We start from the raw sequence: 24,714 nt of genomic DNA, 5'->3' as shown, positions 1-24,714 counted from the left end.
GCCGTTTTTTTCTTGTCACCTTCTCTCCGAGCACTCGGCGATCCAGGGGGGCGGTCGGAAAACAGATGTAGTTGTGTGTCGAGAGGCTTATGTGGACTCGCCTGAAGAGGGTCGGTTTGCCGAAGGACAGTAAAGCTTTCTCCTCTGCTTTCACCTAGCTTTGAACGTTGAGTTTCATCTCTGATTTACTCCTTGTAATCGACTGAAAACGAGGAACGAGCGTGCTTGTGCCAAGTCTCGAACCTTATTCCTTATTTCATAATGAAGGAGCTTTTAATGAAGGCATTAAGCTTTCCACAGGAAAGCTCTATGGATGTTCACCAGGCATAGGTACAGCATCAGGAAGGGAGAACTTCTTAATGCTAATTGTTCTAAAGCTGAATGAAAAACACTGAGGTAACTCATGGCTTAAAACCATACCGAGTACTAGGTGGAGCTACAAAATGTGTGTTTCGCAGCTCATGTGACGTGAGCGGTGTCCTGTGTCAAACTGAATTTTCTGAAATCTTTCCTCAAAACTTTTGAGCTATGAAAACTTTGTGCAGTCAGGACGCGTGTAGAAGTGGATGCAATTGCATAAATTCGGAGAGGACTCCCAAGGCTTTAACTTGTAAGTGTAGCATTAAATGAAACTTGTATTGGAGCAATGGTCAAATAGTTACACGTGTTTTACTGTCTTACTATCATCTAGTGATGGCAAACCTGTCACAATCGGTAACTGATGTAGGGTCAACAGCAAAAGCATATCTTTCTATGCAGATTGGATATGTACAGCTCTCTAAATATTTACATGTAGAAAGGATATGGAACACATTTTACAGTTATTCTTCTGTCCCCTATGTGAAGTGTTTTGTTTTTTTTTTTTGCTATGTATGTATGTGCTGTAGTGAAGTAAAATAATGTCCACATATATTGCAATAGTCATCTTTATTAGTTGACCTATTCTGATAGTTAATTTTATCTTGTATATAAAAATCCTGGAAAAAAACATCTGCTTTGTGTTCACAGATCTTCTGTTCAGCACTAAGAATTTTGTTGTCCTGTTGGAATTTGTTAGTTGTAAAACATTAAGAGCATGGATAGTTGTGAGTGAACGGATGCAGGATGTTCAATTGTCATTTGGAAGAAGTGTCCATGGTGATCTTTGATGCTAAAGTGTTAGGTTGTTCTTTGAACCAACTGCTGCTTCTTCATGATGTCTCGTTGGCTTTCTGAAACAAATAATACAGAACTCAATAAAAGGAATAAAGGAACCTGTTATTGGTGGAAGTAGTCCACCAATTCAGATGAAAAATTAATTTTTTTTTTGGTTGGTTGGTGTTTTTTTTCCCATTGGAGGTGAGACGGAGTACTAATTGTTACTATTGTTTGGGTATGTGTATTTGCTACAGTATATGTAAAGAGCTCCCCATATGCTGATTCACACTGGACAGGAGTATCATAAAATCTTTTGTTTTGTCTTCCCAGATTCCTTAAGAAGCAGCAACTAGAAATAATCTTTTAGGAAAGGTGTTTTACTTATTAAAAACCTAATGTGAACTTGCTTGAAGACAAAATGCCTATTTACACAGTTCCTGTGAGAAGTCCCTGTGAGGCACAACCTACTAAAACTTTGCAGAAGACTTCTTCACAGAATACCTTTACTAGCATCAAAGCATCTGGGCAGCAACCAAAATCACAGATTTCAGGAGAGGAAAAAGATGGTCTGCCTCCACGTTCTCAGTACAAGACTGAGGAACTAAATCGGACCTATGTGATTTCAACCTGTAAAGAAGCAGGTGATGCATCGACTATGCATAAACCTGAAGGCAGATTAACACTCCAGAGGAGAACTGGAGCAAGCAAAATATCGGTGTCAAGTAGTGAACAGCTACATACAAACACAACACAAGGCATGAAAAGCACACATCTGGAGAAAAGACTTACTCTGCAGAGGCGTACGAGGACTTATTCCACAGAGAAAAGGAAAATTAGTCAAAATACTGTGCCTAGAACTGAAAATAATTACTCTGCTGCACAAAATAACTGCAAGAGTGCACTTCTACCAAACGTTAAGAATAATGATACTGATGATGTTAAACCTAGCTTTAGGTTAGCTGAGGGTCAGCCAGCTGCGAAGGTGCAGTATAACATGAACAGCAAGGATTCCTGCGTCTCTGTCAATGGTCTGTGTGAAAATGACAACTACACGCATATAAAATACAGGGCAAGTGCTGCTGACACAAGACTTAAAAATGAAGTTGCTAAATCAGAACAATTAATTACCTCAAAATGTATTAATAGGATATCTGAAGAACAACTGAATGAAAAAGATAATATAAGTAAGTTAGCTGGAAAGCAAAGGTTGCAACACTTGATTATAAAACATAACAGCTCAGAAAGACCTAGGACACCAATAAAAGGTTCAATAGAAGGGTTTCAGCTTACACCAAAGAGCAGCACTTCTCGAGATCAACCATCTTTATCCACTTCAAATAAACGAACATCTCGTCCTCAAACTTTATTCAAAAAAACCCCTAGAGTCTCTATCTCTCCTCCTGTGAGTAGATGTTCAAAACCAAAAGAAAACACAGAGACTCTAGCTGAGAGCAATAGCACTGAGAAAGATGTTTTCAAAGTGGAAAGCAGCAAAGTGGTTGTAGCTGTGCGTGTACGGCCTTTCAGCAAAAGGTTTGTATCCTGGACTTATTTCTGATGCTGACAGTAGTTTTTTATATATTGATTCCTGCTTGTTGTGGGTTTTTTTGTTTGTTTAATCATCGACCAATAAGGATACAATACATACTTTAAAATCAGCATATAATTCATGCAACATCAAGATAAAGGCTTTATTGAATTCACTTTAGAGTTGTTTTGGGCTACTTTTTTACATATTAGCTGAAGTATTTTGAGCTTTAATGCTTTATATATTTGTCAAGCAGCTCATTTTAACAATGGTTATTGTACTTTTTTTTTTTCCATAAGGCAGTTGATTGAAACAACTATTGATTGAAATGAAACTTGGGGCATTTAGCTTATTTATGCATTTAATTTTTTTGTATTTTCCTCCTGCTTTCATTCAGAGAGAAAGATGAAAACTCACTTCCTGTAATCTCCATGAGTGGTCCAGAGACAGCTGTACGAAATTCAGCCACAAACCAAGTTTACCGCTTCAGTTATGACTTCTCTTTCTGGTCTTTTGACAAGCGTGATCCTAATTATGCCAGCCAGGCAATGATTTATGAAACTTTGGCAGTGCCGCTCCTAGAAAGAGCTTTTGAGGGATATAATGCTTGTCTTTTTGCTTATGGGCAGACTGGTTCTGGAAAATCATACACGTAAGTTCCTGGTAGTAATTGTTAAAATTCTGTAGGAGCCAATTGTTACACAATGTCAAGTCATGAAAAGAGACTGTATGACATAGGTTTCATAGTTATTGAATTGTGTTAAAATGCTTTCTGTGTGTTTTAAACCAAAAATAATTAAAACAATGTCTATAGTAATTAAGACACAGTTAGCTATAGACTGGTTTTATGTATCAGACATTTTCCTCTTTATGCTTCTCATGAGGAAAATAAAAGCTCTTTCCCAGAGATTTTAGTGAAGAAAAACCTTTATTAATGACTTGAGCTTGTCAGAATCTAGTGCTTTTGGTCACCACTGCTTGTTACTTCGTGTGAAGTAGCATTGTAAAGCCCATTGGTTTTTGACAGGACCTTTAAGAGGCCATTCTAATTATGGTCCTGATTGTTCCAGAAGTTAAAAAAAAAATCCAGGTGCTTCTGGCACTGTTTACTTGAAATGTAATCTTTACGCAAAATTATCTCAAGAGAAGTCACATCTTTGGAGTTGATAGCAAATATATACCTTGTGTATATTTTTCCATAGAATGTCTAGTGAACTGTTTAGTTTCCAAGCATGCATCTGTTAAGGTCAGCTCTATGAGCTTTGTTATTCCCATAAGGTATTATAGTTTTCTACAGATGTAGCTAGGGACCAGAAGTGTTTCTATTCAATTTGTTATAATTTTACTGTCTCTAATCACTATATTAATAGATGGAGAAATTATACAGAGTTAAGCTTTTTTCCTTCTGAAAGGAAAATACATTTTTACTTAGTGTTTACTTACCTTGGTGTAAAAGAAATGTTCAGCATTGCAATTGTTATCCTATTTGTAGGTTTGCCGGGGTTTTTTGTTTGTTGGTTTGTGGCTTGTTTTTTTTTTTTTTCCCTCCACCTTCAGGTAAACAATTACATACCTTCATCCCTTTGTATTTTAAGAAAGGCTGAAACGAGTATCAGTAATAACTGTGTCCTCAGTTGAAGTATACACAACAAATTTCTGCTGACAACTGTGTTGTGCAGCTGAGTGTGTTTCTGGGCTGTAGCTGAATTAGTCCAGCATACCAGTGTTCTGCACTGGTAGAACTAGACAGGAAAAAACTACCCAGAGGTGGAAGAGAGATTGAGATTACTATCCTGGCAGTGTGCACAGAATATAAAATGCTTGGATGTTAGGATATCAATTATCTATAAATTTTGCTGTTTATAGTGCAACTCACTCTTCAGTTGTTGTAGGTTTTCAACTTATTTCTCAGTAGGTGAATTAGAAAATATCTCTGGACGTCACTTTGTCCAACTTTCCACTCAAGCAAGCACCAACTTAGATAAGGTTTATTTCTGTTACTTTTTAATTTTATAACTTAGAAGTAGATGATATTTCAACTTTAGAGGTATACAGTTATTATTAAAAGTAGCTGTGGAGTGTTACAAAAGGGAACTAACAGTTTTTTATAACTACAGAATGATGGGATTTGATGAAGATCGAGGAATAATTCCAAGACTTTGTGAAGATCTTTTCTCCCAAATAGCACAAAAGGACAAGCAACAGGTGGTATGCTTCTGCAGTTTGCTTTACACTGAATTATGAGGAACCTCAAGCATTTCAGTACTTTGATACTTTTTCATTTTATACCTTAGTGCTGATCTATTTATTTATGTCTGTATTCTTTGCTGATTCAAATCTGATTTCTGACAGTAGCTCTGATTTAATAGGGTACCTTAAATAGTCCAAGTCAACATTGTTTTACTTCCTTAATGGCAATAATATGAAAAAGAAATACGGACATCATGTTTTTGATGTGTCACTAGATTAAAATTTCCTCTTCTGTTTTGCATGTCTTAGAAGATTTTTGTAAGGAAAGGCCAAAAGAAATCATTGTGGTATCAATACTAGCAGTGCAGACATAAAATAGAACTCAAAAAATGTACATTGTCACAGAGAAGGGTGATGAAGCTGGTGAGGGGCCTGGAACACAAGTCCTATGAGGAGAGGCTGAGGAAGCTGGGATTGTCTAGCCTGGAGAAGAGGAGGCTCAGGGGTGACTTCATTGCTGTCTACAACTACCTGAAGGGAGGTTGTAGTCAGGTAGGGGTTGGTCTCTTCTCCCAGGCAACCAGCAGCAGAACAAGGAGACACAGTCTCAAGTTGTGCCAGGGGAGGTATAGGCTGGATATTAGGAGGAAGTTCTTCACAGAGAGAGTGATTGCCCATTGGAATGGGCTGCCCAGGGAGGTGGTGGAGTCACCATCACTGGAGATGTTCAAGAGAAGACTGGATGAGGCACTTAGTGCCATGGTCTAGTTGATTGGATAGGGCTGGGTGATTGGTTGGACTGGATGATCTTGGAGTTCTCTTCCAACCTGGCTGATGCTATGATATCTATGATATAAAAGCAAAATACAGTTGAATAACATTCTAGTATTCTATCTTAGTATTCTTGCTGAAATAAACCAACAGAACTCAACTACTCCTACCTGGATTTTTATTAAAAATACAGTAGAAGTCATCTACACACAGTTGGAGTTTTTTTCCCCCTCAAAACCTAAAATTTTCATTTTCAGTAACATTTTATTTCCTTCTCTGTTTTGAAAATACATCTTTATTTGTAGATAACTGTGTATGAAATAGTGGCTTTCTAAAAGAGGCTGAGAATGTTTCATCTGATCACCATGTATTTTGATTTTAATTCCTTCCTACCCCTATAGTACACATTTTTAAGGTGGATGCATATACTTCTAAATCTTGGTATCTATTTCCTGGGAATTGTTGTGAATGGATAAATTGTGTTATTAACTCCAGATTAGCAGATCCTTGGTTTAGGATGTAATTTCTCTTGGCAAGACTTTTCAGTATAAATGCTTGAAACATTGAATAGCTGAATCTGGTAAACTATATTCATTTTTTTAAACAAAGGATGATGAAAATGCTGTGTGCGCCATACTAATAACTTTTATTATTAATTTTATTAGGTTTTGTATCATCTTGAAATTAGTTTTTTTGAAGTATACAATGAGAAGGTTCATGATTTGCTTGTCTTTAAAGCTGAAAGTGGACAGAAGAAACAACCAGTAAGTTGCTCACAGAAACAAGTATATTCATGAATGACAAATGATTATTTTCTTGTGTAAGTGCCTTGCATTGTTGTAAATAACATGATTCAAGTGAAAAAATAAATATGTACTTAATTTACATTGTTATTCAAATAAGTGCTTTATCTTAACCTTGGGGCTTACATAGACTAGTTGTATTACTGTAGGAGTGTTGTGTTCTGAGTTCCGACTGATTTTTTTTTTTTTTAACTGAGCTATTTAACTTGGAAAAATACTTATTTTGCAGAAAAGTTGTGGGGGTTGGTTTTGGTTTGTCGTTATTTTTTGTAAGATATCATATGTAAGATACATGTTCTCGCAGTTAGCTCTGCAAGCATTGGCCTGGTGCAATCTGCTATGATTTCTCAGACAGTTGGAAAAATTCAGTTGTAGGTACTTCCTTAAAAATATTGTGCTAGGTGATTCACAATAAGTTTTGTTAATGATAAACGTCATGCTAGGGATGTAGATAGACTTTCTTGTAATTTGAAGATATTCCTGAGTTCTGGTCTAACAAATGCACTCATGGTAACTTTTCTTTTAAAATTATTCTCTCCAGCTTCGTGTAAGAGAACATTCAGTGTTAGGACCGTATGTGGAAGGCCTGACAGTGTAAGTCTTAACTATTCTCGTTTTAATAGATATGTGGTGTAATCCTGAAAGAGTGCATTAATTGTTATCTTGAGGCTCTGTGGCAGCTTGTGTACTCGCCACTAAATTAGGCAAGTATCATGTATTCTGTGTACCCATGTCTAGTTTGACTTGAGGTGCTTCTTTTGGTGTATTGCTTAAATGAAATAAGCCTGTGGAAGTCTCAAGACAACTTGAGCTCTCATGGTATATTTGTATTTTGTCTGTAACTGGGGAAATGTTTCAGAACTTAGGCAGCAGGGAAAATTGTAGAAAGAAAAGAGTCTAAACCCAACCCTTTGTTTTTTTCCACTCCCCACCTTAGGAATGTTGTCAGTTCTTACTCTGATATCCAGGTAAGAGTTATTTGGTTGCTTAAAAGGGAATCCAAATATTTTTACTTGCTCCTTTGTTCACTGCTGATAATGACATTCCATGGGTGGGAGGAAAGTGATTTACAGAGTGTCCAGTAGTTTATGATGTTTCAGCTAATTTTGTAGAAGGATAGTGTCCTGTATAATGGAGCTAAGTGCATAAAGTGAAGTGTCACTCTCTTCACATGGTTCTCTCATCAGTTTCAATTGTTCCCTTATAGAGTTACTATTTTGTGTTAATAATTTTATTTGCAAACATTTTAACCTTCAGTTAACTTCCCTCCCCAAAGTAGGCTTTAGTTTCCCAACCTGGTTTTTATCTCTTGCAGAGTTGGCTTGAACTAGGAAATAAGCAAAGAGCGACAGCTGCTACAGTAATGAATGACAAGAGCTCTAGATCTCATTCTGTCTTTACCCTTGTCATGACACAAACCAAGGTACTGCTGAGTGGGCTATATCTGTTCAGATTGGGTAGTAAAAAGTTGTGTGCTGCCTAGAAAACTGTTTGAGCATATACTTGAAGATGATCACTAAAGCATGGGGCATTTTAACGTGGTTTTCTGCACAACAAAACTTGTTTTATTTTACATGCTTTGAGTAAATTCTGATGCCAGTGTGGTGCCTGTATTTATAGTGGCAATATATGTGTGTCTAGACTGGCAGATCTAGGAGCAGTTCCAAGCTTCTGAGTGTGAATTTTGAGATGTAACTGAAATCCAAATTGAGGCCAGACCTAACTTCACACTTCTGACTATGAATTTTAGCTTCTAAAAAGGTTGGGCTATGCAAGGTGAATAGCTGTGCTGAATTTCTTCAGGTGATGAGCTGGGGCAATGGTAGGAGATATAGAAACTGAGCAGAAACTCTATAGTTCACAGAGCAAATCTTTCCTTGCTTTAGGATGCCTTTCATCCATGTGTCTCCAGGATATAGGGACTAAAACTCCTCACCTAATTTACAAATGCTTAAGAGACGAAACCTGACTCAGTGAGATGAGCCTGAAAACTGAAATGGAATAGGTAGAGCTCCTCCAGAAATCTACAGAGCGTCAGTTTCTCTGTTCACAAATAAGTTGTTGGTTTAGGATGGTTTACAAACCAACAACAACAAAATGGAAGTGTCGATTTTTTTCAATGTATTTGAAGTGAACAGCTTGTCATTTTTCTGCAGGCTTTTTGTTTCAGTTTGAATACAAACATCTCCTTTCTTTCCAGGTCGAATTTGTGAATGAAGAACAATGTGATCGTAGGCTTACCAGTCGCATAAATCTAATTGATCTAGCTGGCAGTGAGTGCTGCTCAACAGCTCAGACCACTGGAGAAAGGCTGAAGGTAAGCCAGTGCTGGAAATCTGTGGAAAGGATTGACTCTGAAGAATGCCTCTGAACTCAAAGGCATCCTTGTGTACTAGCACTCCGGTTCCTGCCTGGCAGTTGTAAAAGGATAGCCCTATTGCTTGTCAGTGTTGCATAGCATTTTGGTAGCAAGGGTGGATGGCCCTAAGAAGCTGTTCTGACTGTACAGTATAGAAGGCTAGATCTTGCATAGGACAGCACTTACCATGGTATGCAGGCCTAATGATCCTTTAGAAGGCATGAGAACTATCTGCATGACTTTCCAAATTGTGAATCAGTCAGGCCTTGCCCCTTTTTGGGGGAATTTAAATAAATGGAGTTTTAATAAGAGACTTTCAAGCTGTTTGCTAAAATTTGATGGTTCTTAACACTGTTTTAGAGCCAGGGTCTCCGTTCTTTCCAAATCAAGGTCGTCTAGGATATTCTTGTGTGTTATTATTGTTTTTTAATCAGTGGTGATTTTGAATATAGTACAGCTATACCATGCATTGAAGAAGCACAATGAAATGAACAGCACAATCAATAACATGACATAAGAAAATACAATTGTAGTATAATGTTTTTTTTTTTTTTGCTTTGTGTAGGAGGGTGCAAGTATCAATAAATCACTGTTAACCCTTGGAAAGGTTATTTCCGCACTCTCTAAACAGTCTCAAAATGGAAAGAAAAGTTTCATTCCTTATCGGGAATCTGTCCTTACTTGGTATGTACAATTCAGAATGCTTTTTATGTAGAAGTAAAGGCTTTCTCAGATTGTGGATTTTTCTATTCAGAAGGCATTGCTTCCCTTCCTTTCCTTCTTCTCTTTATCTGCTGCACCAGTTAAAGAACAAACAGGATCTCAGTTTGCGTTTGAAGTAGCTAACAATCTCACAAGTAGCAAGATTCTAGGTATTTAGTATTCAATCTATTCAGATTGAGAAGTTTAGTTGTTCTTTCAAGGTGGGGGCAAGGGATTGACTTCTGTACTCTCCTGTCCAATGTCCTCTCCAAGGTTGTTAAAGGAAAGTCTTGGTGGAAATTCACAAACTGCTATGATTGCCACAGTAAGTCCAGCTGCCAGCAGTACAGAAGAAACACTCAGCACTCTTCGCTATGCAAAGGAAGCTTGTTCAATTATCAATGTTGCTAAAATAAATGAAGATGTGAATGCCAAGGTAATCAGAGGTGAGGTTGACATCTGCAGTCTTTGAGGGTTTTGAATTTGCATGTTTATTTAAGTGCTTTGTAAGAGTTGTAACAACAGTCAATGGTGGTTGACTGACCACTTGTTAACCAGGCTAATACAACTTAGATTATCTTCCTTTTAACATTATTCTTTTTTTGTGAGCCTTTTTTTTTTTTCTTTGGCAAAAGTTCAGATGGTGTCTTAGGCTACATTTGAGAACCTGGATTGGGGAAAGTTGCTTAATTTTTAATTAAATAACAGGATGAATTTTCAAGTATCACACTGAATTGTCTAAGCCCTGTTTTGATTTTTTTTTTTTGTTGATGTATACTGTATGTCTGGTTTGTCTAATGCAGAATTGAAAGCTGAAATAGAAAAACTGAAGGCAGCTCAGAAAAGAGCTGTGAACACTGACCCTGAAAAGTACAGATGTTATTTGAAGGAAATAACATCTTTGAGAATAAAATTGCACCAGCAGGAGAAGGACATGGCAGAAATGCAAAGGTCGGTCAGTCTGTGTCTTACTTTAAGATAGAAATGGTAAAATTTATATACTTGAATCTTTCCTAATATGTTGTGCTATTCTTCCTAATACATTAAGGGCCTGGAAAGAAAAATTTGAACATGCAGAAAAAAGAAAATTAGAAGATATAAAAGAATTGCAGGTACATTTGCTTTCTTCACTTTCTATAGGAGGCAGTACAGAAAATATAGCACTAAGCCTTCCAGGAAAATTGGAGAAGCTGTAAGATTTGGTTTCCTTAATGCTGATTTTTAACAGATTGCTGTGTCTTCTTAGGAAAAAAAAATAACATAGATGTTTGAATGTGCAAAGTGAATGTTTTTTTTATGCAGAGCTGTCTTTTATCTAGAAAGCAGGAATTGCATTCAAAATGGACAATCGTTTACCGAATCTTGTCAATCTCAGTGAAGATCCTCAGCTTTCTGAGGTGCTGCTGTATATGATCAAAGAAGGAGAAACTACAGTTGGAAGGTGTACACCGAATTCAAAACATGATATCCAGCTTTCTGGAGTGCTAATTGCTGACGACCATTGGTATGTAGTGTTTTTGCTTGGGTGTTTTTGCTTTGTTTTTTAATACTTGCGGTGAGAGCAGCAAATACTTCTTCTTCCCCTCACCCTTCCCTGTCTTTGGAAGTCGCTCTTACTTCTGGCAGTGTCAACATACGGTTCTCTAACCAGGATAATACTATTTAGGGGGAAAAAAATGTGCTGTTCAATAATTAAGCAAACTTCCTTCTGTTCCCTCTAGAAACCTGTTAACCAGGGTCATTTAATTTTTTTGTTAATTCTGTTCCTGTAGCAAAATTTTGTATTTGTGCAGAAATGCTGGTTAAGGACATGATCAAATGATGCTGTGTGATAACTAACATGTTATAGTCAATGAAAAAGTGAAATGCCTTGACAGTTCTTACCTAAAACACAAATAAGTAGTAACTTGGCCATATTGCAGCAATATTCAAGTGCTGCAATTGATCCTAGATAGAATGTTGGAAGAAGCTTAACAAATCAATTACCAGACCTATGAAAGAGATGGGTATGTTAGGAAATGAAGTATTATCAAAGAAATGCTCAGATGACAGGCTATTGGACTATTTTTTTTATGTAGCAGTGAACCCTTAGATATAAATTGTCTTTTGAAATACAAGTTAATGCTCTTTATGTATGTTGTAACTAAAGAGTATGAAGACGGTCCGCATCTGCAAAAACAATAACAGAACAGTACCTAAAGCATGAATTTGTCTTTTAAGAAACATAATGTGCAATTAATGTGAACTACTGATATCACAACATTTCTTGTTTTCAGTATTATAAAAAATACTGTTGGCGAAGTGAGTATTACTCCACTGAGAGAAGCCAAGACATACGTCAATGGGAAATGCATTTTAGACCCAACAGTTTTGCATCATGTAAGTAATTCATTTGGTAATGTTAATATGGGCATGTGGTGATGTCTTTGCTTGGTTAATATCACAGCTTCAGACTGCAGGGTTTCTTAGAAGGCTCTGGAATGGTACATTTATGTCTCTTTTCTCATTTCTAGCTGCACTTCTTGTACTTTAAGCACTGTAAATTTGCTTACAAATCTAAAGGTTAAAGCACAAACCTTTCCCCCCCACCCCTCTTTCCCAATAGGGTGATCGAGTGATCCTTGGGGGAGACCATTATTTCAGGTTTAATCATCCAGCAGAAGTCCAGAAAGTTAAAAGGCCATCTTGTGGGACTATGCTTTTGCATGAGGGTCCAAAAGATTTTGAATTTGCAAAGAATGAGCTGCTTGTTGCACAGAGAACACAGTAAGTATCATGTCATCTTGTTCTAAAAATTCAGAAGTTAGTGCAACCATGCAGTAATTGTTAAGAAATAATATTACTTATTTCACAGTAAGGGGAAGAAGGATAATAGCAAAGCTATAGCAAAATCCATTTATAATGAAAATGGAAGTCCTGGACTTAGCTGAAATGAATGTACGCCTCTGAGATGTGATCACTACAATCTAGTCCTGTTGTCAAGAATGTAAACAACTGCTAAAGGAACACTGATCTCCAGAGATCCTTGAAGTAGTGTATGTGAAACCTACTTTTGATGTTTTAGGGGAGATTTCAAGCCCCAAAAGCAAATGTCTTAAAATGAGAAGTACCCCAAGTTACAACGTTTCTGTGATGGTGAGGAACGTGAGACAGTAAAATGTTATTTGTACTTGCTTTTGTTCCTGGGAGCCTCAAACCTACAGGACTCATTGACTTAAAATTTACTTTTCTGCATCTTAATGTGATATTTTGAGTTTCTATTGAAGTTCTTAATTTGTGGAAGGTGCATAATAAAATAAATATAGAAATCAAGTGGGCTTTAAAGATCCGGAGTGTCTTCAATTTCTACCAGTGTCCGTTTTCATTGTGAAATCAGAAATATCTATGTAGAGTATAAAAGTTGCTTTTAAAGACATCAAAACAAATTCTCATATTTTTACTGTTCTAGTTAGAGGCTCCTGATGTGATAGAAGAAAAGATTTTGCTCTCTACGCAGCCTATAAGAGATAAAAGGCAGCATTCTGAGTGTATGATTCTTCCACTTACAGGCTTGAATCGGAAATTGAAGAGGCACGACTCAAAGCCAAGGAAGAAATGATGCAAAGTGTCCAAATTGCAAAAGAGATGGTTCAGCAAGAACTGACCTCACAAAAAGAAGTTTATGAAAGCAAAATAAAATCACTGGAAGCAGAGGTGGTAAGTTGCCATTGCATGAAATATATTGATAACATAAACCAGAAGCTGTAGTAAGGGGTTTGTTTGTTTAGTTGGGGCTTTTTTGTCTTGCTTATGTCTTGGGGAATACTAAGCTTTTTTTTTTTTTTTTTTTTTTTTTTTTTTAAATCAACCTTACCTAAGAATTAGGAAAGTAGGTATCAGAATTATTCTAGGAATCTTATTTTATAGAATTAATCAGGAACTGAAATGCTCATCTCATTATGAATTTGAGGGTGTAACTTGTATGTAATGGGAAAAAAAATCCCTGTGAAATTAACGTATTCTAACACTGAAGTATTTTAGTACTGCTTTTTCTTTTTCTTCCGAGTTTGCATGCTACTGTGTTTATTTTTTGAGTAATTTTACATAGAAATTCACATAGAATAATCATGGTAAAACAACAATAATAATGGAGGATCGTATTTCTTCAATGTGCTATAGAAGACATAATCTGATGCTTATGAACTGGGATATGACTGTTGATTGTTGGCACTGGGCTGAGTAGTCCACAGGGGCTGTCTGTTTTAAGTGTGTTGAAGTTAAAATAAACCCTAATATCTGCCTAAGGAATAAGTCAGGAAAGTTGTACAAGTGGTTAATCTCCTTTCATTTGTCTTTTTTTTTTTTTTTTTCAATTAGAGAGAAGAATCTCGTAAGAAACAAATGCAAGAACTGAATAACCAAAAAGCTGCAACTAAAATACAGGAGCTAGAGAAGGCAAAGCAAAACCTGGAGCTGGAATTACACTTCAATAAGAAGCGTTTAGAAATGGAGACCTTAGCTACTAAGCAGGTAATTTCAAAATAAAGCTTTTTAGGAGATGACAAATTGTGGTTTGTTTGTGGGTGGTTTTGTTAGTTAGTGGTTTTGTTTTTCTTTTGTTTCATTTGTTGTGGTGTTTGTGTTTTTTTTTAACAAGTCATTGTGAATAAATGCTTTTGAGTATTTTGATTCTATGTGTTTTTATGTAAAAGCACAGATTGTCTGTTTACCCTCTGAGTATGATGTATTAAATTGAAGGATAAGCTAATGCTGACCTCATTTCTTATGTAATATGGATGGTTTTGTTCATGTGCCAAACTGTGTGACCATTGCCTGTGCCAAAACTTATGACTCCAGACATAAATAGGAGTAATGACAATTTTTTGGCTGGTGTTTATATATTTGCTGCAACAATCATATGTAACTTTTTTAAAAAGTTGCTTCTTTTTAATTTCAATATTTTTTAAAGCATAGCAGTATCTAAGCAAAACAAGAAAAGTTTCAGTTTGAAGATGATGGGCTTACTATCAATATAGCAGAAGTCCAATATTTCATTCTGTTCTGTTAGCTTTTAAAATGACAGGAACAAAACCTTTCACTTCAATAAATAGAATTAAGAGTGAGCAAGTTTGTTTTAAACCCTACCTTCCCACCCAGGCTCTAGAAGATCATACTATTCGTCATACGAAGATACTTGAAGCTCTGGAAGCTGAGAAGCAGAAGATTGCTGAAGAAATACACACCCTTCAGAAGAATCGTGGAAGTGGGAGTAAAAGTATGACTAGTATGCTTATACATAACATTGTAAAAGCAATGCTGACCTCTTTTGCTTGTTGAGCTTGGATTTAGTGGATGTGGCTCCAAGAGCTTTTTTCTTGTTTAACATTCCTGTAATGATCCTGAATATTTTGGCTGCCATGGTTCCCCCCTTTCTATTTGTAAGCTATATTTGTCAGACTGTGCTAAAAGCTGTTTGTCATTACTCTCAGGTGATCAGGTAGATAGCATGTCGTCTGTATTTATCTCAATTAATTTAAGTCTATCCCCCACCTGCCTGAACTCCTTAGGTGCTAGCTCATTGGAGAAACAGGAGTAATTTTCACTCTGCTTAGCTTCCTATTTAAAATTAATATATAGTGTCTGGTCTTAGGCCTCTATTTTTTGCTTTTTATAAAGGATTGTCTTGGTTAAGAGGGTAATTTTTCCCTATTTATAGGGAATTCACAGAATTGTTGGCTGAATTCCATTGAAATTTTTTGGTTGTGGTTTCTTTTTGCCCTTTTTTGTTTTTAAAGTTGTTGCTTCACATTGTGTGATCAGCTTAATCACTATCTGTTACATTCTTCATTAGTTCCACTTAACTGGAATTCTCTGAAGCTATCTATGATGATCAAAGAGGCCAACACCATTAGTAATGAAGTAGGGCAAAACATGGTTTTCTGCAGGTGAGTATGAGAGTTGGTTAACTACAGGGGATTGTGTAAAAATCTCTATCTCTCTATATATGAGACACATATGTATGTATGTATCATTGGGGGATGGATTCTGGATGTACAGTGAGCTGTTTGTTTTTCTTTTAACAGTTCTGTTAAGTTGAATGTGATAAATCATTTTTCCAAACAAGCTTTAGTTACTTGTGTAGTTTAGTCTTGTTTGAAAGGTGAATTTCTACTTTAAATTTTAGATTAAGAGTTTAAAGATATGTCTACAGACAACTGGGTTTTTTTTGGATTGAATATGCTTTGGAGGTGAATATTACGATACCCATGTACATCCTGCTTTGGTTCACATATTAAAATGATCCTAGAGCATACTAGTTGCATACCTTTGGGAGAAAACTAAATGAGGGAACATGTGTCAGACACTAGGAGATGTTCGGTTCACAGACCCACAGCAGAGGTAGCTCAAAGTAAAAAGCTCAAAATATACTTAGAGTGGATATCAAGTATTCAAGACCAGTTGTTTTACTTCAGAGATCCCTTGCTGTGCCATGTTACTTGCTAGCTGTAGCTGAAGAGTGTTCTGGAAGTGGATCTCTGTTGGCCAGGTGTTCTTAGCATTAAGTGGAGATATATTTGTGCAGAGCAAACTCTGTATCATTTGTTAAAAAAGGACAGTAAATGCAGGTAAGCCAGAACTCGGTAGCAGATGTATGTAGTACTGTGTTTTGCAGATGCTGCCTTTTGACATTCTTCAACAAGAACTCTGGCAGTAGAATTCTGGAACATGTATTTGTTTCTTAGTTTCTTGAGAACCAAGACTTCTGCCTCTGAATGCAGCAATTAATTTTCTCCTTTACATAAATATAATTTTGGTGTTTTTTTTTCTGTGATTGTAATCACGTTTTTATCTGTATAATCCTACCTTATTTTTGCAATATGAATAATGTGGTTTTTATCTTTTTGTACAACTTTTTCAAATTCTCAGGCATGACAAAGTCGATAAAACAGGAACAGTGTCTTCCGTTCAGGTGCGGGTTCGTAACATCAAACTGGGAATAGCAACTTTCTGGAGCCTAGAGAAATTTGAATGTAAACTGGCAGCAATGAAAGAACTCTATGAGGTCAGTAGCAATTGAAGAAAACCTCTAATAATCAGTAATATTTTGTGAAAGATAAGAATTTGATAATCCGTGCAGAAGGAAAATCTGGGGGTGTTTTGGGATATTTTTGTTGGTTTGTTTTTTTTAATGTGCTTTTAAACACCAAATTTTCTTTATTAAGCATTACACACACTTGTTCCTCACACAGAAAAAGAATGGTAGAAACCCATTACTTTATTCAGGTAATTTTATATACAGTGTGGGAACTAGTAAAGTAAGGACTGCTTTGTGCTTCTGTTTTTCTGTACTAGAAGAAGAAATCTCAACTGTTGGAGCACTGAAGGTGCTGGTAGGGGAAAATATGAAAGCTTTTTACACTTCAATGCTCTTTTTCTAACTTAAAAACTAATTACATCTTATTAGAGAATTATTTCATATGAAACAATAGCTTCTTTATGTGTAAGTATATATCTGAAATAAAATTTTTTCAATGTTATGTCCAAAGAAAGAGAAAAGCTATCCAAGAAGGCCAGAAAAAAAACCTGAGGAAACACTTCTTTATGATAGAGTTCTCTAATATGCAATTCTGTCCAGTGACAGAAGAACATTGCCCTGTTTTAGGTATTAAAAGTATCAGATGCTGGATTCTATTTCCTGAACAGAACTTGCTAAAACAATTACAGAAATCCAGATAAAAAATACAAACTGTAAATGATATTCCCAGAGTTTTAGAAGTCTGGCGTTTGGAGAGAGCTGAGAAAGTTGTGTACTTGGTATACTGTATCTCAGATGCTGCATAGCTGGGTGTCTTTGTTAAATGTTTATCTTGGTTTAGTTTGTCTCCAAACACTTACACCTGAAGCTGGCTGGCAGTCAGTTATCATCTAGATCATACATGTCCTAATAGAAACTCTAAAACTGCTTCCTACTGTTAGTTGAACATGTTGCCTTCATCTGCACACTGAATGTTTTATCATCACTCTACTCCTGTTTAACCCTCCTCCTCCCTTTTATTCTCTTTATTCATTCAGAGTAATGACAGCAGTAAAGCTGCTGATGTATTTTATGACCCTGCTGATGAGTGGGAACCTGACCTTTCAGATGCCTCAGTTTCCTCTCTTTCTAGAAGAAGGTAATACTAATTTGTAGCTTCTTCGTATGTGCTTAAAGCAAAAAAATAATTTGTGTAATTATCTAAGCATATTTCTGTGCCACTAACATAATTCTTCTTTTACCTTATTAGAATGTCAAACTTACACATTAAATGAAACTGTATGTATGCATTTGTGAGGAGGGGAGCAAAGTTTAAGCTTTATATGATACCTTACTATGACTTACTGTCTTTGCCTACAAAATGTGTATTATCATGCAACATGTCAATACTGCTTACTGAAGCAGTTTGGCAGATTAAACAGCAATGGTTCTGAGGTCAGGCCTACCATATATGCAATGTATGTCTAATCAGTGCTAAAAGGTTTTATGTATGGGTGTTGACAAGTGGCTGGAGGTAATTAAAGGCTGTTCCCAATAATGTCAGAAAGCTAGCTCAGAAACAGATAAATTTCCCTGTAGCACAGGACTTTTAATTAATCTGCTCAGGACCCACAGGTTAAAGTTATTAGACACTACATTTCATTAGTAACACAAGTGATTTTAAATAGGCACTTGAACATCTGTTCCTTTTCTTACTTACTTTATATGCTGTGCCAGCTGAAGAATTCTTCTCTTCATTCTCTTATCTTTTCTCATGAACATGAAATACAAAGAAAAGCTTTTTCAAACCCAGGCATACATTTTGACAAAACATGTAAGGGTCTCTAAACCATATATCAAGATACAATCAGTGCAGAGTCAAATATGTCATTTTTAATGTTTCCTTTATGCTTCTCTAAAAATGCAATAATTGTTTTTAAACAGTAAATTTCAGCTGGTCTGGGGCCTTGCATTTGATATGTTAGCATTGTGACTATAACTGATTTGCCAGCTTCCGTAAGTTGTAAATCTCAACAGAAATGCTCATGGAGCCTTCATTATAGCTTTGCTACTGAGTAGCAGTGTTGTAAAGCAGGTAAGTTTATCTGTCTGCAAGTTTTGGAAAGCATTTCTGAGAAGAATGCAATGCTCTTGATGCGTAGTGACTTGAAGCATAAAACACAGACTGTTTCAAAAGAGAAGGGCTGTTACAGGCTGAATGTGACAAGAGAGTAGACAGGATAGCACCTTGCTGAAGATAGCCTTGCAGTGCCAGAGTGAGGTGAGCAGAACAGGTCTGAAGATGGTATCCAGGGTCAGTTAACAGTCTGAATCCAAGGGTAAATGTGTAATGACAAGGCAGGACTGAGATTAAGCTGTGAAAACGCATCAGTGAGTCAGGACTAGGTCCAGGATAAGCTTGGGAGGGTCAGCCTGCAATCCAGTGATTGCCTGACATGCCTATCACAATTAAGTCCCAGGTAGAACTAGGAAGTCAGGTCTGCAGGTCTCCACCAATGTCATACATGGCCAGGCACAGGCATGGTTTTTACACAACTGCAGTGTAAGTCAGACAGGACCAAAGGTAACAGACTCATCTTAAATGCAGTTCCAAGAAAAGTTAGGGAGCCCCTAATGAGTCTCCTTCCACCTTCAAGGCTGGCTGGTGCTTCTCAAACAGTTCTCTTACAAGGGCTGGCCTCAGGCACTGGCAGCGAAAAACCAGAGCTGGGCCAGAGAAGCTAAGTTAGCTTGTCTAACTGACAATACAGAACTTTACACAACACCTGTCTTTTACCAAGGAAAATTGCCTTCTGGTCTGGCTTGTCTTGGCAAACAAGGTTTAAAGAAAAACGAACGTAGATAGGAAAGAGATGTGTTTGGTCTCAAGTTCTACATAATAATAATCCAGTAATCAACCAGTATCTTAAAGATGGGAACATGTAATGAAGATCCTGCTGTAGTAGCAAGAGCCTGAAGAAAGTAAGTAGAATCCATCCTATGGGGTGTGTTACCTTGCTTTCACTCTGGTTTAGGTTCCATGACAAGTTCAACTAATTAAAAGTAGACGTTCACTTTGTTTGCCAGATTTCTGTTAATATTCATTGAACTTTAGTGGATATGGGGAGAGAGAGTTATTCTCTTTAAGTTCTTTCATGTTTTCACTCTATTATCCTTTTCTAGAAGTAGAAGTTTCATGAAGAACAAGAGGATTTCTGGATGTTTGTCTGAAATAAAATTGCCACCAGTTCGGAGTGTACAGAGCTCCTATGTATCAGGTACTTACTATAGGTGGAACAGCTTTCACTTAATTTTGAGAACTTAAAACTACATGTATAAAACAGATGCACTTGAACAGTAGTTTGAAAAAGTGTGGGTTGGAAAACTAAATGAAAAATGTCCTATTTATAGTATCTTCAAATTTATAATGTCAAGCTGTTAACAGTAGTGCTTTGTGTATTTTTGATAATGCTTTAAGGCAAAATCTTCCTGACCAGCACTTATGACCCTTACTTAAGCAGTGTAATCTTTTAGGTAAATTCCTTAACTGTGCAGGTTAACTGGAGAAAGATGATAGTTTATGTAACAGATTGCCAAAGGTTGAGTCCTTATAGAATAATTTGGAGACTGCTTGAGTTCATGCTGTTCATTCAAGTACTGAGGTTCCCTCAAACACTTTGTCAAATTTTATGAACTTCTTTTTCTGAAGTATTAGGTGCTTCAGTGTTCTAAATATGCATTCTGTTTTTAGGTTGGCTGGGTTTTGTTGTCTTTTGTTTTCCCTGTAGGTAAGAATTTACATGGAACGGGAGGATTCATGTTAAAGAATTCCGTTGTGGAATTTTGTCTTTGTACCAACTGTAACTAGAAACTATTTGAATGTTTTTTCCTGACTTCTTATCTTGAGTAGTTGAACGCTGCTGAAGAAGCAAAATCAAATAGTCATTACTAACATCTGCTGACTGTTCACTCCTATGAAGAGTTTCTTGCATATATATTTTATTTTCACATCATACAGGTTCAGAGAACAAGTCCAACATATGCCCAGGATTTTCTGAGTCCTCTCTTCTTGGAATTTGCAAAGAATCTATAAGTTCAACTTTAGATTTACTGGAAGAGAATCATGAAGGAGGAAAAAGCATAGTAGATAGTCTCCTAACTGATTTGTTCATCATTTCCTCTGGAGTGTCTGCCATTTCAAAAGCCTATGAGCGGCAAGATGAAGAAAGTCAAGAAAACTGTAAGTTTCAGTTTCAGAACAGTTTAAACATTACTAATGACTTGTCTTTCAGATGCAAAAGTATTCATGTCTTTGCCTTTCAGAAGAATTAATGTTCCCACTTTCATCTGTGAAGATCTGATGTATTTTTCTCTTGTAGTTTTCGTTCTTGATCATGCTGCTCAGTCCTACAGCATCAAAATCATCTCTGCTTTTCAACGGCTTGTAGTTCTAACCAAACTCTGGCTTAACAATATCCAAGAGTGTCCTGGATCTATAAAAACTGATCAAAAAGTAAAACAGGAAGTGAAGAGCTTGGGAGGTTATTTACAGTTACTATTGCAGGTAAAGTATATTAATCTGTTCATAGAGATGCATTAATGCAATATTGACTACAGACTTGCTATAAAAGAACTTAAATGTCCAACATGTGCAAGGACAAATTGATAAACAACAAAGGGTGCCTTTTTGCTGTTTATACTCATACTTCCATATGGTATTTCAGAGTAAGGCAAACCTTTCAGCGTCCAGCCCCTGACAATAGCACAGGTTCTTAAACATAGAAGGGGAAAATAAAACATGCAGTGACAAAAGCTAATGCTTCTTCAGATTGTGAAGTGCTGCTGTTTATAGACCTGTGGCCAGGGTAATTTTTATTTATTTAAGCAATCTAGCATAATGATACCATTACTGTCTCTGATTCAAGATATGGTCTTTTATCTGCGGTAGGTCAGTCACTGAAAGTAGGAAAATGGAAAGTTGAAAATGCCTCAAGCTGTGGTGTTATGAACTCTTGTGTTATTGTAAGTTTGTGTTCTTTAACCGTCATTTCTAGTTTCAGTCAATGATATGCCTTTATTGCTCAGGGATGTTCTTCAGATATATCCTCGATGGTAACAGAAGCATGGAGCAAAGTAAATCAAGCAGTAAACCAAACAATGAAATATGTAGGACACTTGGCAGTAGTCACAGGAACCGATATTTCATTTTCTGAAGAAAACATTCCTGCAACTAGTCCACAGGTAAAAAAAAAATTTATTAGGAATAGTAATTTTAATGTTGACATCACACTTATTTTCAGTCATTGTGTTCATAAGCAAATTGTTACATATAACAGTCTGATCAATTAAATCAAATATTTCCAAGAGTTTCTCTAATACTGAATTTTTATGCTGAAATGGATGTATGTTAAATAGCCTTTTTTTTTCTTCTTATATACCCCTTACACTTCAAATCTGTCTAACTTTTACCTATAAAGAGAAAAAAATAGTGGTTGGATTTTTGTTCTTGTTGGTTGTTTCGGGTTTTTTTGTATCTGCACTGGGATTGTACTTAATTGTGATTAAGTACCACACTGAATTTTCAGAAATCTGAAGAAAGTTAGGGAAAAGAGGCTAAAATGCTGAGCTCATGTGGTCCAAGAATAACATGTGACTGCACAGACCAGCACTGAACAATCTGCTCAGAACAAAATTGGTTTTAGCCCACTATGGAGAATCTGTTTTAATTCAAGGCCATATCAATTCTTCTACTCATTATGTTTTGAACCTTTATTTTAAAAGGAATTTGTACTTGCCATTTATGATGGAGTAGGCTCAGGGCTGGAGTTTCTCATTGATACAGTACAGGAAAAAGCAAGAATGGTGCAGAAACAACTTGGGAAACTATGTCCACAAAATGAGGTGAGATGAAATTAAGATTAAAAACTACCACTACTACTACTGTATCTTAGAAGCACTTGAATGTGTCCTGCTCTTTTTCATCAATTCTGTTTAGAAGTTTTATAGTAGGAATAAAGTTGTGATTATTAACGAAGTTTGAAATGAGTGAGAAGTGAGAATATTAACCACGTAGTATTTAGCTTTCAGTTGAAAAGGAGTGATTAACTGCTTGTTTCAGGGAAAGCAAAAAATGTCTTCCTACTTTTTTTCAGCACTGTCATTCTTACTCCTATAGATAATAGTGAAACTCCAAAAATCTTGTATGTTCCCATTCTCTTGCCTAACTCCAAATGCTTTGTGTTTCCAGCAAAAGGATTTGAGCAGTCTGCTGTCTAGTTGTTCAATTGCAGCAGATATACCAGACTCCTGCAGATTCCTGTGTGTGCTTGAAGGTCATTGGAACAGCAATACAAAAATTACAGGACAGCCTTTCTCTAGTCTATGTTTGAATTTGCTCATTCGATCCTCCTATATTAAAACCTTCCAGATAGAGTTAATAATGGTGTTTACAAGTCAACATTTTTACATGAAAAACTGCGTTTTTATGTTGCAAAAGACATTTACTTCTGCTTCTGAGGTTTTTTTCATTAGTATGCCAATGTTCATTGTTATCCTTCTAAAATATTAATGTACTTTGTCTTGAATCAAGTGTACATTGTAATTAAAAGTTTCTTTGTAGATTCAAAATCGAATCAAGGATAATGCTGTGGCATTAGCTGGGTTCCTTGAAAATAACATCTCCTACGGCAGAAAGGTAAGAGAAGTGTTTCTAAATGTGTGCTTTGAGTCTAGGCTTTAAATTTAAAGGATGCATTATCACGGAAGAGAAATTGAAACTACCTTCTCTACATTTATAATTGCATGATAACACTTCCTGTCTCAGTGGCATCTTGGTGACTGGAACACTAACTTTTACTGCTGCTGCCTTTCTACCCAAAACTGTCTGATTTGAATTTTGCTTAAAGTGTTTTTGGAGGTTCTTGTATCTTCTTCTCATGCTCATCACAAACAGCCTCACGGCCTGTTTTGGTCTGGTTTCAATTGAAAGCCTCAAGTTTAGGAATGCTATTGTGATTGTGTTAGAAGAGTTTACAGCCATAGTTATTGCTATTACGAATTAAAAGCCAGGATGAATTATTTAGTCTATCTTCCAAGAGCCACACTTTTCCTGGATTTTACAGTTCCATTTTGCTTGTTTAGTGTTTGGCTTTTCTATCTCTGTCAACAGTCTGCACCTCTTTATAGAACTATCTTAAGTTTTGTGACTTGACATTTCATTTTGTGTTTCATCATTGGCCTATTCTATGTGACTAGTTTAATAGTTGATATGTTGTCGTGTATTTGGTTCTTTTTAAATTACTCTTTTTTTTTTTTTTTTTAAATACAGAAAGAAATAGAATCTCAATTACCACAAGAATCTCTATATCAGGAAATAAAGAGAAGTACTGACATTGCTGCAAAATATTTGGAATTGGAGCAGTGCCTAGCTGGAGTCTGCCAAATTGTTTCTTCCATGTTCCAAGGTATTTAGCAGGGTTATTACCAGTTTTGACAGTAACCTGTGGACTACAGCAGATGTGTAAAGCAAGAGGGAGGGAGGGTTACTTGGTTTCTCTTGGCAAAATTCTGCTTGTGATGACTCTTGGGTTTGTTTTCCACAGGGTCGTACAGAAACATGAGCCCTCTCAGGAGCTTTGCAGAAAAGATTTGTGTCATAGCTGGGTATTTTAACAACTATTTTGGTATATTCGCCTTGTCTTCTACTTCCACAAACAATTCTATCCGGAAAATATCTATGCCTTTTATGAACTTGGATGAATTGGACTCTCTTGTTGATTCCCTTCTTATGAATTATGAACTTGAACAAAGACAGCCATTACTGAAACCTCAAACTCTTGGTAATGAAACTACTGAGACTCAAGGAGGACAGGTTGAAACAAGTGAAGCTGAGTTTGCTTGGAAAAGGATGGGGATTCCAAAACACACACACAAACTCCAGTCTTCACATCCATTTCCTGCTGAGTTTTCACCTGCTAGGATTCAGTGGGTATGAAATGCCATTATCAAGAAATTCAGGGCAAGTCTTTTCCTTTACAGGAAGGGAAAGCAATGCATCACAAACCCCTACAATTTGTTCCTGATATTAAGTGTTCTGAAAGTAAATTATATGTTTGCATGAGGGTAAGTACCCAAAATTTCACACATACAAAAAAAAGGAATTCCTTAAGGAGCTGTCAAACTTTAAAATACAGTGCCTTTTTTTTAAATAAAAGTATTGTTACCTAAGTCT

At 36.4% G+C, this 24,714-nt stretch overlaps 1 protein-coding gene across 1 annotated transcript; it reads left to right on the top strand.

Annotated features, from left to right (window-relative positions):
- The first annotated feature begins 1,555 nt into the window (after positions 1 to 1,555).
- KIF14 (kinesin family member 14) lies at positions 1,556 to 24,477 on the top strand. The gene is given in 31 exon segments (XM_054384217.1): positions 1,556 to 2,670; positions 3,063 to 3,317; positions 4,783 to 4,870; positions 6,292 to 6,390; positions 6,971 to 7,023; positions 7,367 to 7,397; positions 7,745 to 7,852; positions 8,630 to 8,746; positions 9,354 to 9,472; positions 9,764 to 9,936; positions 10,294 to 10,441; positions 10,539 to 10,602; positions 10,810 to 10,994; positions 11,767 to 11,869; positions 12,096 to 12,256; positions 13,039 to 13,186; positions 13,847 to 13,999; positions 14,627 to 14,753; positions 15,321 to 15,414; positions 16,397 to 16,532; positions 17,543 to 17,643; positions 19,668 to 19,762; positions 20,503 to 20,724; positions 20,864 to 21,048; positions 21,570 to 21,725; positions 22,266 to 22,385; positions 22,660 to 22,714; positions 22,717 to 22,754; positions 23,104 to 23,178; positions 23,812 to 23,947; positions 24,086 to 24,477. Coding segments are annotated over 31 exon segments (5,052 nt in total).
- Positions 24,478 to 24,714: the final 237 nt, after the last annotated feature.

The sequence above is a fragment of the Indicator indicator genome, chromosome 10 (genome assembly GCF_027791375.1).
Source record: "Indicator indicator isolate 239-I01 chromosome 10, UM_Iind_1.1, whole genome shotgun sequence".
NCBI lineage: Eukaryota > Metazoa > Chordata > Aves > Piciformes > Indicatoridae > Indicator > Indicator indicator.
The sequence above is the reverse complement of the archived record's forward strand: the minus strand, read 5'-3'. Positions and strand labels throughout refer to the sequence as shown.